The sequence below is a fragment of the Protomyctophum parallelum genome (assembly GCF_964188405.1).
Source record: "Protomyctophum parallelum genome assembly, chromosome: 14".
NCBI lineage: Eukaryota > Metazoa > Chordata > Actinopteri > Myctophiformes > Myctophidae > Protomyctophum > Protomyctophum parallelum.
Window position 1 is genome coordinate 22,744,558 of NC_139709.1, and position 15,117 is coordinate 22,759,674.

Consider the following 15,117-nt stretch of genomic DNA (forward strand, 5'->3'; position numbering starts at 1 on the left):
TTATTATCATATTCCGGCCAATCACAATTTTCTGTCCTCACTTTTTATCCTCAATACTACATTGCTCAGCCAATCAAATCATCGCTATGGGGTGCTCACTGCTCAGCCAATCAAATCATCACTATGGGGTACACACAAACACTGGGCATCAAGAAAAACAATATATCTATGTAAACAAAACAGTATGATGTCTGAATCCTCTGTAGTTAAATGCAGGCGACAAACCCACCTCTCCACGGGGGAGACTGCTGTAAAAAGTTCACAGAAATACTTTCACAATCCAAGAATGTCAAAATGAATTTACCTTAAAGGACAACTTTAGTTTTTTTCAACCAAGGTTCATGTTTTAGGTTGTTATTAGAGAAACTAAAAGGTGAGAGTTAATTTTCTTTCATTTGCTGCTTTCTCTCGTTTTGGGAATTTTAGCAGTTTTTGACAGGGGGGCATTCGAGCATGGGGCTAAATATGTATTTCTTTACAAAATAATATGGCAATTTTTTTATTTATTATTTACTATAGTCCTAATAAACCCCAATAAATTACATCTGGCCACAAAAGATCACAGGATCTATTGAATGTGAAAACTGACATATTGAGCATATACACACAGTATACATTGACATAACAACGCGTCATCAGAGCGGAGGGAGGGGCGTCAGCTGCGACTCCGCGGCTCCGCCCACCCCCCGGGGTAAGATTTGTGATTTGTGATTTGCTCTCGTTCACTGCAATGCAATTTGCGGCATTTTCAAAACAATATTGCGCAGAGTAGCGATTATCTAACGTATTTGCAATGCCATACGTTGAAAGATCTGTTGCCCGCGGACAAGGCACGTTACCTCCGCAAGTTAGATATTATCGGCATAGGTGTTTGCCGTATGTGATTAAGGATTGGAAAAAGTTGCATTGGCAGCCATAGAAAATTCTGCCCGGGGTAAAACACCGGATGTGATGTTTTTGGGCGTTCCTGTCTTGTTAAAAAACCGGCTGTGACGTTTTTGGGCGTTCCTGTCTTGTTTCGTGTCAGTGTATATAAGCCTTGCAGTAGGCTACCTTCACATTCAGTAGATCCTGTGATCTTCTGTGGCCAGATGTAATTTCCTGGGGTTTATTAGGACTATAGTAAATAATACAAAAATAAATCACCATCAAATTTGGTAAAAATATATATATTTAGCCCCATGCTCGAATGCCCCCGCCCCCCTGTCAAAAAGAGCTAAAATCCCTAAAACGAAAGAAAGCAGCAAATGAAAAAAAAAATCAACACTCATCTTTTACTTTCTCTAATGACAACCTAAAACATGAACCTTGGTTGAAAAAAACAAAAGTTGTAACAGTTTCCGTGCCGGGAATGGATTACTCCAGGTTAATGTCGCTGCCGTATCGGACATACCCGCCTTTTGTTTTATGTGTTTAATCCGCCGTAATGTAATGAATCAAAAGAAAATCCGTCTTCGTCGCGGAGTATGAGACTGGATGCCTTCGCTGTGATGACGAAACCGGAAATCGTCACATGCTGTGGGCTGCTAGGGCTTCTGGGAAATTGAGGCCAATGGAAATGCATTGGATGCAACGCCTCATTGAAACCAATCTTGTGTGCGTCTTCCGGGTGCACCAAGATGGTGGATGCTACACACAGATCATAACAAACCACGGGAGCTTTTTTTGATGGATTTTCGCGGATTAAAAGCCCAAATAATTCAGCGTATGCTCTAAAGGTAATACAACAATCTCGGCAGTGAAGGGGGGTTGATTAAAATGCGGGTTAATCGTAAAAAACAGTCATAATTGAAGAAATCTACACAATGACAGAGGTATATTTTATCATTTTATTTTAAAATGGGTATATTGATATAAGAGCTCATTGTGTGAAAGTTGATAAAATAATTGAATGGTACATTATCTGTAGCAAATATATAGGCAGGCAAACGATAAATTCCCAAACATGTTATTAGTAGATATACGTTATGCGTACCTGTTGGATGTGTGTGTGTTATTTGTACTGCTGTTAAGTATGTGTATGCCTGTGTGTGTTAGTTTTTGTGTATGCCGAGTTGACGTATCTCATCGACTCTGTTCCGGTGCAGCTGGAAGGCCGGGGTGACCCATCGGCCACAGGAACACCGGTCTCCGCACCAGTTGAATGAACCCAGTTTAGAGCTACACTTCGGACACAGCAGCTACACGGCACACAGACACACAATAGAACAGAGACAGGCAGATTTAAGACAAAGAGATCTCTTCATAACTGTTTGAGCTTGTCGGCACTCCAAAATATTCACATGAAAACAATTGATGGATAAGTATTTTCTCTTATCAAAAGTTGGAAAAACATTCATTAAAAAAATGCTTTAGGGAACTTTACTTTTATATTCTCTGATCCCAATGAGTGAAAATATCTCTACTTTAGAATTATACTAATAAACTGTATTATTATTATTAGTATGTCTGTATCTTACCTGCCCTTCCATCACCCCCAGTAAGGCCTGCTCCATCCACTGGACTGGTTCTATGAAGTATGACGTACATTGTATGTCGCCTAAACAATGATACAGGATTTCACTTTACAGAATATTCTCACGGATACTGATACACACAATTGTTTACACAAACATAGTGTGCAAGTGTGTGTCCGCGTGTGTGTGTCTCTCTCGTGTGCGTGTGTGTGTGTGTGTGTGTGTGTGTGTGTGTGTGTGTGTGTGTAAAAAAAAGATCAAGGTCAGAGAAGGCATCATTTCTGCAGTAGAACCATTCAAAGACTGCATGGCTGTATTGGGCCGCTTCCAGGTGAAACCGTGTGCCATGTTAGTGAAGAAGGGCATTTATGCCCAGCAAACCGTGCATGGAAGGTAAATAGATAAAATATATGTATTCATATGACTGGGATTTTGTGGACCTCTGTGATCACTTTGTGATTTTACCTGGGAGGGAATTCGTGGAAATCGTGTTTTTTATTTTATTTTTTATCCCACAATTTCCAACCCATTTCTTCACCCAGTATCAATTATCGAATGTAATCCTGGGCGCTACGCTTCCTCTGACAAACTAAGGGGCAGCGGATTATGTTTTTTGTGATGGTACCTACCCTAGGGGACACATCAGGGAGAACATGCAAACTCCACACCGAAAGGCCCTTTCGCCAACCCCGCCTCGGGTATGGGCACTGATGACGCGGAGGAGAGGCGTTTTTGAGTTTTGGCATGGTATATATTATGGACAAGGACAATATATTAAGGTACCTAACACCATGCCAAAAATCTAAAACTTGTCACCAAGTGCCCCATCTTGATGATTTGGGCCGAATTCCCTCCCAGCTATTTTCAAAAATGTAAATAATGTAAATGCATTAAATTAAATATATTATTATTAATATGGTGTCTCAACGTTCATACTTCCTATATGAGTAATAACAACATACTATTACACATATCTTAACATCTTCCATGTCCTCCTATAATGTCTACACAAACAGATAATGTGTATTTATCTAATATCTAAGGATACCCTGGCTGTTTTGCAGATCATCAATAGTTAATAGAATTGTCAGGCTTTCTTACCGGTGAGGTTACTGGCCTTCCTGTGACTAAAGGCTAAGGCTCCACTCCCTACTGGATGACTGAGAACACTGGAATCACGAAACAGAGTTCTTCTGCAGATCAGGGAACACATAAAACACATGCATACTCAAAACAGGTTAGTGATATTAAATTTAGATCCTGGTTTCTTTGTGCATCTATGAAGGACACCATCATTATATTACTGTCCTTTTGTCTCGTCCTTTACTACCATTTTTGTCATGAATAACTCAAAAGTTAACCATTATTGCATGTTGTTGCTAATGGACAGAAACCTCCATATTTAAACTTTTATGTAGTTTCCTAAACTAATGCCCCACTTTTCAGTGTCACACAAAAGTAGCAAAAGGTAAGACGATAAAGCTTTTGGATCTGCAATACAGTTTCACTTTGGTATAGTGCTAGGCTTGGACGTGCTGCTCCCTGTAGCATTACACCATTCTGGGAGCAGGGCAAGTGGGGTGGAGGAGGTTTTCCAGACAGCTGTAGCAGCAAAGCATACACGTCAGCATAGAAAGCTCAGTGTGTAAGAGAGTGATAGGATAGCCAGGATATTTCTCCAAATTCATCGTTTCTATCTCTCACCTGCACTTTCTGCACCTATAGGAAACTTCAGAAGAGCTGGAGAGGGCAGGGTCAGCAGCAAACACCTCCCTGGGGACCTTCTGGAGTTCTGCGCACACGCACGCGCGCACACACACACACACACACACACACACACACACACACACACACACACACACACACACACACACACACACACACACACACACACACACACACACACACACACACACACACACACACACACACACACACACACACACACACACACACACACACACACACACACACACACACACACACACACACACAATTATGGGTATGTGATACATTTCGCCTGCCATTCATTGTTGCCCTCAATGTGTGAGAATGTGTTCATTACCAGGGTATTTTTCTGTGATCTTGGTAAGTCTGTATTGTTTGTATAAAGGACTGGAAGCATCTACTTCACACTGCATGGCCTCATACAGACAAAGCTGCTCCTCGAACCCTCGATTCACCCTGGAACACATCAAATCAGTCTAGCCTGAGTCATGCTTAGTTGCATCTTCCATGCTGGTGCCACAAACCACAAAGTGCCGGTCTACAACCTAACAATGTGCAGCAACACATTATGAGCTTGTACATCTGCTATTTTTCGTGCACGACACCAGCACACAAGTAAATGAAGCTTCAGTCAATCTCACTGAAAAGATTAACACAGAGACACTGTCTGAACTGTTTCTCAAAGCCCAACATACCCATTGACCAAACTGCACAATACACATACATGAGAATTCCACAAGCCCATCCACTCATAGTGTAGGATTACACAATACAAAAACATATCAGATAAATAAAATAAAATAAAATCACACCTGTGTGAAGTGAAGGGCGCTCTTATAATCGGTCATCATCATACATCATCTCATTCCGGCAAATCAGAATTTGCGTCCTTACCTTCATCTTCAATGTTTGTGTTACACAATGTTTGTGTTTACACGAACACTCAAAATTGGCCATCCATTGTCAAAGACATTTAATGTTTGTGTAGGACAACATTTATCAGAATATAGGAGGCCAGTCTATGATGTCAGTCAACAATGACATCAGTCATCTATATTTGGGCAAAAACCGTGGACATAGACAGAGTGACATACATAATTAGATTACTGGAATCTATAGAGAGCATGCATTTATGTACTGTACATAGAAACAGTGAGACAGACGACAAGGGTTCTTACTGTACATCTTGCTTGGTATTCTGTAGTCTTTGGTAAGCTTCAGCGAAACTCAGTTGATGTTTCTTCATCAGGTACGCTGTTACTATGGTGGCACTACGACTACGACCTGCCTGACTGAGAGACACACACACACACACACACACACACACACACACACACACACACACACACACACACACACACACACACACACACACACACACACACACACACACACACACACACACACACAACGTGACCGTGCTGGGCCATTCATAGCATTGCGTGCGTTCACGTATAGAGCATAGCGTTCAGGCCCATAGTGCCATGCATATAGTGCCATGGCCCACAGTGTAATACAACATACTTTCGGCCACAATTCCACGCCAACAATGTACCTTAGTTTTAACAAGACTAAATCATCTCAAACTGTGAAGGTCTACGTTTGACCCTTGACCCCTACCAGTGAACAAGTGCAGCCCCTCCTCCTTCCACGGCTTCATGGATGAACAGGAAGCTGTCATCCATGTAGCTCAACAGGTCGGAAGTCGCTTCATCCAAAACGTTGATCCACTTCCTGTGAAAACCCCCATCGGCAGGAAGCAGGCAGGTGGGATCTTCAGAGTCTACCGAGAGGATGTGAGTGACAGCCGCATCGTCCAATCCCGGTTTGTCATTGAGGTCCGCCGCAGTGCCGATGAAAAGTCCAGGGTCTACCAGCAGCATGCTAGAGAGAGAGAGACAAATAAGACATTTTACATTACAGGGAAAAATAGAGAGAGTAATACATAAGTGAAAAGAGGAAGAGTACAAATAGAAAGTAATGTCAAGGACAAGCCTAGCCCCATATGTTCCCTCTCCCTACGCTCATTCTGTAGAGCTACAGAATGAGCGTAGGGAGAGGGAACATATGGGGCTAGGTGTTATGCAGCTAATGCGGCTAATTACATACCTTTTAGTTTTAGTTCTGAACTTCTGCTAACACGTCCAGCTTGTACTTTCCCACGTATATTTATTTAGATCTATTTTGATTCATTAAACGTAGCTAGTGTAATTAAACAACACCGCAATACAGCAGAATAGTAATAGGCTACAAATAAAATAGAAAAGTGTCATGTGTGAATCCAAAAGATGTTTGGTTCGCGAGTCATATTCGTCCGTTAACAACACATTCTGAAATTCTTTGTTCCGGGAAGGCAAACACATTGTAATAAAATTTAACAAAAAGACAATATGCTCGAACAAGCTAGTTGACTATGACATAACAATACATTTAGATACACACTCCCTCATATAAAGTGTATATTATAATTGGTTTATGAGTGATAATGTTTGTGAATTATCAGTTTCGAATTGTAATTCTCGTAATCGCCGCCAGAGGCCAACAAACGACTTTATCATCTGTCAGTTGAGTCTGCCAGTGTTGAACTGAACGTTCTAAAAACAGTGTAGCTCTGGTCCATAGCTCTAAAACCGTTGCTGCATTTAGTTCTATAGGATATTTTGAGGCCTCTGCAGTATATTGTCGCCTCTGCAGTATATTGTGAGCACTCTGTGGTATTTGGGACGTGTGGCTTGCTTGTGTCTGGTGATAAACCACGTGCGATGGGACACTGTCTGTGTCATTCTATGCACATTGCATAGGATGCACATTGTTATAAACTCAAGCCATATGTCGGACTAATTGCACAAACACACACACACACACACACACACACACACACACACACACACACACACACACACACACACACAGACACACACACACACACACGCACACACACACGCGCGCGCACGCACACACATTCACACACACACACACACACACACACACACACACACACACACACACACACACACACACACGCACGCACACACGTGCACATGCACACAAATGCACGCACACACACATGCACACAACTATAGGACGATGCAAACAACCATGATCTGCAGTCATGTTTGGAGTCAGTCATGTTTGGGGTCAGTCCTATCTGGAGTGTCATGTCTGGAGTAGCTACTCGGAACTGTCATCTCATGGAAGTAAAGCTGTCCAACTCTGTTACTTTTATTGAACTCTAAATGTGACTCCTTTAGCAACTAATAAAGATTCTTGATGAGTAAATATACAACGCATCCTGTGTGTGTGTGTGTGTGTGTGTGTGTGTGTGTGTGTGTGTGTGTGTTTCTGTATTGTGACTTTTGCTTTGGCAATGTAAACGTATGTTTTCTCATGCCAATTAAAGCCCTTTGAATTGTGTGTATGTGTGTGTGTGTGTGTGTGTGTGTGTGTGTGTGTGTGTGTGTGTGTGTGCGCGCAGTGCGTGCGTGTGGCGGTGTGCGGCGCTGTGCAGTGTGGTGAAATGCCTGCCGAGAACGTCCATCCCACAGTCTGTACACAGGGAACTACATTGTGACACTGTGTGGCGCTAATAAAGATTTACAACCGGTTTTATGACGTCAGATACAATTACCAGACAGTGAGTGACCACACTCCTCCTCCTGAGCTCATTAAGAACTGCATGTAGATCAGCTAAGTGGCTGAACAAACATGTTAGCCTGTTTTTCTGTATGACTCACAATTAATTGTTTTTAATTTCATCTCCCTTTCTCAGACAGGACACTTTTAATTAACATCGTACGCACGCACGCACGCGCACACACACGCACAGGCCAGACCAGACTGGTGTGGCATGTGTCAGAGCAGTATCAGTTTGCAACTGGGGTAACGTTATTGCAACATGTGAACACAGTGGGAGTGTATAGTGTTGTGGTGTTTGGTTTGAACAGACTGTGCAGTCCTGATGTTGGGTCAAGGATTAAGCAGCAGCAGCTGGCCTGTAGGAGTGTTAACAGGCTGAGAACTAACAGACATTGTCTCATAGTGTCTGACTATCATCACCGGATCACATCAACACCAACACCATCAGGACCAACAGCCTGTCTGTGCCAACAGGTGGTGGTGGTTGAGATACTCACACAGCAGGATGTGCAGAGTACTACCTATTCATGTTTCAGGGAAGATGCTTCTGAACATGTAGGCCTATTCTATTGCTAGTTTGACTACTTGAATACGCTTGAATCTTAATACAACTAATGACTGAAAATAGCAGATTTACAGCTCACAACACGTCTCAGCGTGATGTGTTGCGAGCATGTAGATCTGCTATTTTCGGTGCATCTGGAATCCAAGTGGTGACCAATCCATGAGGTATTCTCCCTCCTTTCATGTCATGTTTTTCCTATGCACCTGTCCTTGTGAAAGATGACCCTTTCTATTAAGATTCCTAGAAATATAAAGCCCAGTGGACAGAGACCAATATAATGAAACATTGACATCTCATCTCAGGTTGCACACCAGTGATGCTGTACATAAGCATGTATGCAACTTAATAGCTTGACTACAAACACAGTTCACTCTTTTAATTTAGGTGAGGCTTAACGAGGCCTCACGTAAAGGAATGTTTTTTTCTTTTTTGTGGCAAATAAAGTATGGTAATTAAGGCAGTTAAAGGCAGTCGTGTGTCACCTCTGGTTTGAAGACATTTCCAGTGTGTAGGAGTTTGTTTCCAGTCTGTGTAGCAATTCAAAATGTAATTGGTCTGGTGATGTGAAGTGTGTGCGTGCATGCGTGTGTATGTGTGTGTGTGTGCGTGTGTGGTGTAGTGTACAGTTGATGGGTATAAAAGCTCAACAGGCTGACAGACAAGAGACGAAGAAGCAGCAACAACTTACAGAGAAGGTAATAACTATGGTTGTACAATGTACATGTTCTGCCTACTGTATCTCACCGATTCTCTTTTAGCAACCTGCATCTCTTTTTAATTTAATTTAAACATATAAGTAAACATTATATTTGGGAAGAGTAAGGCACCAGCATAGGCTATATCGGTGTACATATAATGATCAATAGTCTCATTATACTTCCATTCCTCTTCTTCCCATCCTGCATCTCATGTCTCTCTGGTTCCCTCTCTCTTCTGTGACTTTTTTCTGTGTATATCGACTCAATTTTGTTTCCTCTCTTATAACAAATCTCTTGCATTGTCATCTGAAGTATTTGATTAAGATGATGCTGGAGATGAAGATGTGGTCCTTGTTCCTGTTGGTCGGCCTGGCTGTGACCTTTGCTGCAGCCACTGCACCAGGTTAACAGAATGCAGATACACTTATTATTATTATGCATATGTTTGTAACCGTTTGTATTCTACCCTTTTCTTAAAGTTGCAAGGTACTCAAAAACAAACTGACTATAACACTGTGTCTGGGTGGGTATAATCTCCAGGTCAGTCCTGCATGGGGCGCTGCAAAGAGTCATTCAGGCGTGGTCGACTTTGTGAGTGTGACCCGAGCTGTACCCGCTACAAAACCTGCTGCAAAGACTACCAGATACACTGTGGTACAGACCTTTCTAACAACAATATAACACTATTTGTAGTGTATTTAAAATATATTTAGTCTTACACATACGAGGGAGTCTGCCTGTTTGTTTTTATCAGCCAGAAGCATTGGCTGCCGACATCACAATGAATAGCAGAACCTTTTTCTTCTTCTCTCATCTATGACTTTCTTCATCTATTCCATACAACCATGCCCCTCACACAGCTCAGAGGAAGAAGTCAGACAGTGCCAGTGAGGAATGGGTTGCAGGTAAAATTCCATATAGAACCTTTTTGGTTTTGCATATCTGTACCAAATCTCGAAATGTGTTTGACTGCATGTAATTTGATGTCTTCAGATAGAAACTCTGGTCCGTCCTACGACCAGGTGACCGGTGAGGGACCAGCAGGCAGCCCACAGGGACCAGCAGACAGCCCACAGGGACCAGCAGACAGCCCACAGGGACCAGCAGACAGCCAACAGGGACCAGCACCAGGTTGGAAAGAGTTAACTGAGCAGAGGCTATGGTTAAATAATCACAATCGATGAACAAACAATGAATCAATCAGTTGGTCAATATGTTGCCAATTATTGTTGAATGTACATATAGTCTTGCTGTGGTAACATGTATCATTGCGTTTTTGACTTTGTCAGAGGCCAAACTTGCACGAGGATCCTGCCCACAATTCCCTGCTGATCCCAGAGGTCAGGGGTCATCAACCAATGCTGCCGCTTCAGATGGTTAGGTTTCATTTTATTCATTTAATAAAGTCATATTTGTCACAATAACAATTACACGTGAATGTGTTTGACAACTTTAAACACTATTTTTTATTCCCGAGTGTCTGACCCAGACGAGCTACCAGAGGCGTCACCAAAAACACTATTAAAATTAATGTTACACAGTATGACTTTAAATTGAATACATCATTTTGTTGCCTGAAATGGAACGATGCACTAACCGGTGTCTTTATTTCGCCCTCTCCTCTTTGCTCCTGCCTTCTCCATGCAGTCATCAATGCCATCACCTCTAAAATAGCAGAGCTTTTAGAGTCCAGCTTGTTGCCATTGATTCTACCACCCTCTTATGGCATGGATTCGGGCTCCACAGGCCCGAGTTCCTCTGTCCCTAAACGTGCTGCTCCATCCCTGGGCAGCAGTGGTCCTGTCGGCCTCTCTGGTCCGGGAGTCCAACAGATCTGGACACAAGGAGAAGTGCCAGGTCTTTATGTGAGAATAACAGGTGAGAGAGACATTCCATTTATCTTCATTTTTCAGTTCAATATATTTGAGTTTGTAAAGTTTCACTTACAACATTTTTATATACAGTATTTATTTTCAATGTCTTTATTTGAATAAATACAGTTCTTTAATCACATGCTTTATATTTTGTTTTCTTGCTTCCAGGCTTTAATGCACCTTCAGGCTCCATACCTAGTACTCTGCAGGACGTAGCCCAGGCTTCAGGCTCCATACCTAGTACTCTGCAGGACGTAGCCCAGGCTTCAGGCTCCATACCTAGTACTCTGCAGGACGTAGCCCAGGCTTCAGGCTCCATACCTAGTACTCTGCAGGACGTAGCCCAGGCTTCAGGCTCCATACCTAGTACTCTGCAGGACGTAGCCCAGGCATTAGAAGCCTTATTGGGGGCAGGCAGGCCACAGGGACCAGCAGGCAGCCCACAGGGACCAGCAGCAGGTTGGAAAAAACATTCTGTGTATCCATATCTGTTAATGTGCATGCATGTACTGTACTATGTATCTTATCTTTCAATTCATCCAATTCCAGATAAAGTAAATGGATATATTCTTGACACTTAAACGGGGTCTGGGTGTGAGCCTACTTAGCATGGCAAAGATGACATACAATTTACAATTTAGGCATTTAGCAGACACTTTTAATCCAGAGCGATTTACATTTAAGCAAGAACAAAAGCATGGGAATACATCACATAAAAGCATTCATCATGAAACATGCGTAAGCTAAGAAGGTAACTGTGGAATATCTATATAATGAAACTATACATACACTATACATATAAACTATACATATTTACTACTATGCTATACATATGTACTATGGCGTGCTATGACTATATACAATACAATTATAGTGCTGTCTACATAACATGCTATAAGTCTGTGTCAAATGCTATCTAAGCCAACAGAAATGCTATCTAAGGGGTTAGAGTATCTATATGTAATAAAAATGCATAACTTATGTCGTACCACAGTCGTATAAAGTATAAATTAGCCTTCAGTCCCACATCCCTTTATGGGACTATCTAAACAGGTTTAATCCCTTTATGGGACTATCTAAACAGGTTTAGTCAAATCATACCTTCAAGTTATGGGCTTCAATCAAAACCACCACTTACTTTAAGTTTAATTTAGAAAATAGAGTTTCAAATTAAACACACAGAATGTGCTCTTTTGAGTAAAGGCATAACTCTGAAGTCTGTGCATAGCTCAGTTTGTGTGTATGCGTGTGTGTGTGTGTGTGTGTGTGTGCTTGCTTGCGTGCACGTTTCTAGGGTTGCCCCTTAGTACCGACCTATGCAGTGATTCTCCCATTGATGGACTAACAGCTCTCAGCAACGGGACGATCCTGGTATTCAAAGGTAATTTGAATTTAAAAAAAATCACACCTGTGTGAAGTGAGGGGCGCTAATATATTAAAGTCTAACTCATGTTGATTAGGTGATGTAATGGTTATGTAAAACAAACGGTGCCAACATATACATTAAATTATCTTTATTGTTAATGGCATTTAATGTTTGTGTTGGGGACAAGATGACGTTAATTTTCCCTTCATTGTCAATGGCATTTTTAAAACAAACATTGAACTAAAAACAAACATTAAACCTGTCCCCTCAAAACATCCAATAAAAGTCAAACTACCATTTCATTAGATGAGAGTTCATGGCGTATGTTGCTGTTCCTGTGTCCATTCCAGGTAAGTTGTTCTGGTCAGTTGACCCACAGAGCCGCTCAGTTGGACCACCCCAAAACATAACAGAAACTCTGGGCATCCCGTCTCCGATTGATGCCCTCTTCACACGCTGTGACTGCCAGGGAAAGACCTACATTTTCAAGGTACAATGCTTGCTACCACCTGCTGCTGATCTACACCTCACCCCCCTCTGGCACCTACACTGTAACATCCTGATGACACACAAACGTTTCACGTTCCTTGTCTTTTCACTCCTTACCTGCACACCCCACCACTCCAGGGAGATCAGTACTGGTGTCTGGACAGTAACATGAAGGTGGAGCCGGGTTTCCCCAAGTCTCTGTCCTCTGGATTCTCTGGTCTGAAAGGACCCATAAGTGCAGCATTGAGTCAACCAGAAACCAAAAAAAAACCTGAGACCATCTACTTCTTCAAGAAAGGTAAGAAAGATTAGCAAACTGGCAACCAGGGTTTGGATGTAGAAGCAATAAATCAATCAAAATATATACTGTAGAAATTGTCCCTTTATAGCAATGCAAATAAAAATGTATAATCCATCCATGGGAGCATATAATATGCTGTAGAGTTGGTTATGTATCCATAGAAAAAAAGCATAATCCATTTCCCCAATAAAGTAAGTGACATGGAATTCACTCTCCCTACCAGAAATAAATATATCTTGCATGAATCGGTTCATTTTATTATGTGTATCTCAACGACACTGCAAATGGTGATCTCAATGTCTTTCGAGAATAAATAAAGGTTTGAATGAATTTGAATGTTCTCATCTCCTCCCTCTCTTTTGTATAGGAGACAACATGCAGACGTTTGTTTTCCCCTCGGAGAGCACTCCCTCATGCAGTAATAAATCCCCCAAATCACCTTCCAAGAAGACCGGTGAGTAACATCAGCAGATGAAGCCATCTACTGTAACTTACTGACCCACATTTCAGACTTGTGTGGCTAAATATAGAAATAATCAAAATACCATGTCCAGCTTATTCATTTATACTTAAGTGTTCATTATTGGTTGACCTCCAGGAGCGCATCTAAATGGAGACATCAACCTTCGTATCTCTGTGAAAGGATTCCCTCTGCCGATCACCGCTGCTCTCTCCTTCCCCAACCCTCAGAAGAGTGACTCGTATGACCCCTACGTCTTCTCAGGGAGTAAGGGCCTCTCATGACAAAACATTCTCACAACACAATAAGAAAATGTAAAGCATGAAGCTTTCGGAAGACTGCAGTTTAATTAACAATACACAAGAACAAAAACAAAAGTAGGAGTTTAAAAATATGATTTTCGAAGGAATTTGAACCATTTCATACAAAGATTTCAAATATTCTAAACTTTTCATTATGTTTCTCCAGATCTGTTCTTCAGCATCAAGATTTCTGGTGACCTACCAGCTCTGGTGAAACCTGAAAGCTTTGCGGTCCAGGGCAGCGGCCCTCAGTCCCAATCCAAGAAACCAGGCCAGATTGAACCCAAGAAACCCTATCCAATAAACTCCATCCAAGCCTGGCTTCAGTGCCTCTAAAACATCCACATCCAGTAGAACTGGAATGGATTGAAAGGACACTTCTTAATGCATCATAGAGGCCACCATCACACTGGCCGATCAAGATCTTTTTTTTGATTGACAGATGGGAAATGACCCTTCTATCCATTCTGTGTGGATTTTCTTTTGGCACCTGCACTGCCTGTGTGTGAGCAACACAATAAATCACCAACGCTTCTTGTTATTTCAACTTTATTATCTAATCAAAATTCTTAGCATAGCATAACACAGACCAAAATTAACATTTGCTTGATATTTCAAAACTACGAGGACTACAATCAATAAACATTAAGAATTACAGAACAACTGAAAGCTCCATATACCTATTACAAAAAAATAAAGAAAAAATAAACAATAAGCTAAATATCTTGGAAGCAAGATTACAAACGAGAATTGTCAAAGCACTGCTGGTGCTGATGAAATCATGACTAAGAGTGGCCTCCTCTGCCCATGGTTCCTCCTCTTCCTGCGAGAAGAGAGAGAAAGTTTAATTATGATTTCCATCTCACAATTACATTTTGTGAAAATAATTCAAATATTATCCCAATATTGATGTAATGTGTACCGTTTTGTTGTTTTACCTGCTGCTTTCTGCTTTAAGCTAATAAACATTATTATCACAATACAACTGCCTCCAGCCTGTTCTATAAGTAGCGGATGGTTTAACATAAACGTGTGTCCAAGGATGATATATCCAAGGATGTTGTTCTTGAAGGCAAAGCCAAAGCTTTAAAATAGTGCCACACTGGGATATCAATATAGGGACGGGGCCATAAACATCGTCTCCCAATTTGAAAACACAAAAGAAAAGTGTACATAATGTGGGATTTGGATTAGGATCTGGCCCATTACAGTGTCCTCCTCTTGTGAACACAACAGTTAGCT

General features: G+C 41.6%; 3 protein-coding genes across 3 annotated transcripts in view; 1 reads left to right on the forward strand and 2 right to left on the reverse strand.

Moving 5' to 3' along the window:
• Window positions 1-1,849: 1,849 nt before the first annotated feature.
• Window positions 1,850-6,460, reverse strand: dusp12 (dual specificity phosphatase 12). Its single transcript, XM_083781516.1, has 8 exons — window positions 6,294-6,460; window positions 5,805-6,068; window positions 5,363-5,476; window positions 4,522-4,640; window positions 4,161-4,248; window positions 3,558-3,649; window positions 2,460-2,539; window positions 1,850-2,180 (listed from the first exon to the last, which is right to left on the reverse strand). Exons 2-8 carry the CDS (start codon window positions 6,065-6,067, stop codon window positions 2,034-2,036), a joined length of 903 nt encoding a protein of 300 aa, XP_083637642.1. The 5' UTR covers window position 6,068; window positions 6,294-6,460; the 3' UTR covers window positions 1,850-2,033.
• A 2,554-nt stretch (window positions 6,461-9,014) lies between these two features.
• On the forward strand, window positions 9,015-14,860 carry prg4a (proteoglycan 4a; the record flags this gene model as incomplete). Its single annotated transcript, XM_083782676.1, has 11 exons — window positions 9,015-9,080; window positions 9,396-9,486; window positions 9,624-9,737; window positions 9,944-9,988; window positions 10,077-10,214; window positions 12,252-12,338; window positions 12,674-12,813; window positions 12,951-13,110; window positions 13,481-13,567; window positions 13,712-13,840; window positions 14,042-14,860. The coding sequence occupies 11 exons, from the start codon at window positions 9,015-9,017 to the stop codon at window positions 14,209-14,211; spliced, it is 1,227 nt and encodes a 408-aa protein (XP_083638802.1). The 3' UTR covers window positions 14,212-14,860.
• LOC310871189 (nucleoprotein TPR-like) overlaps window positions 14,661-15,117 on the reverse strand; it is a gene marked incomplete at its 3' end in the record, with an annotated part of 48,457 nt that continues 48,000 nt past the window's right edge. The window contains exon 56 of the mRNA XM_083782678.1: window positions 14,661-14,698. Within this exon, the coding sequence (XP_083638804.1) occupies window positions 14,661-14,698 (38 nt within the window). The remainder of the gene's footprint in view (window positions 14,699-15,117) is intronic.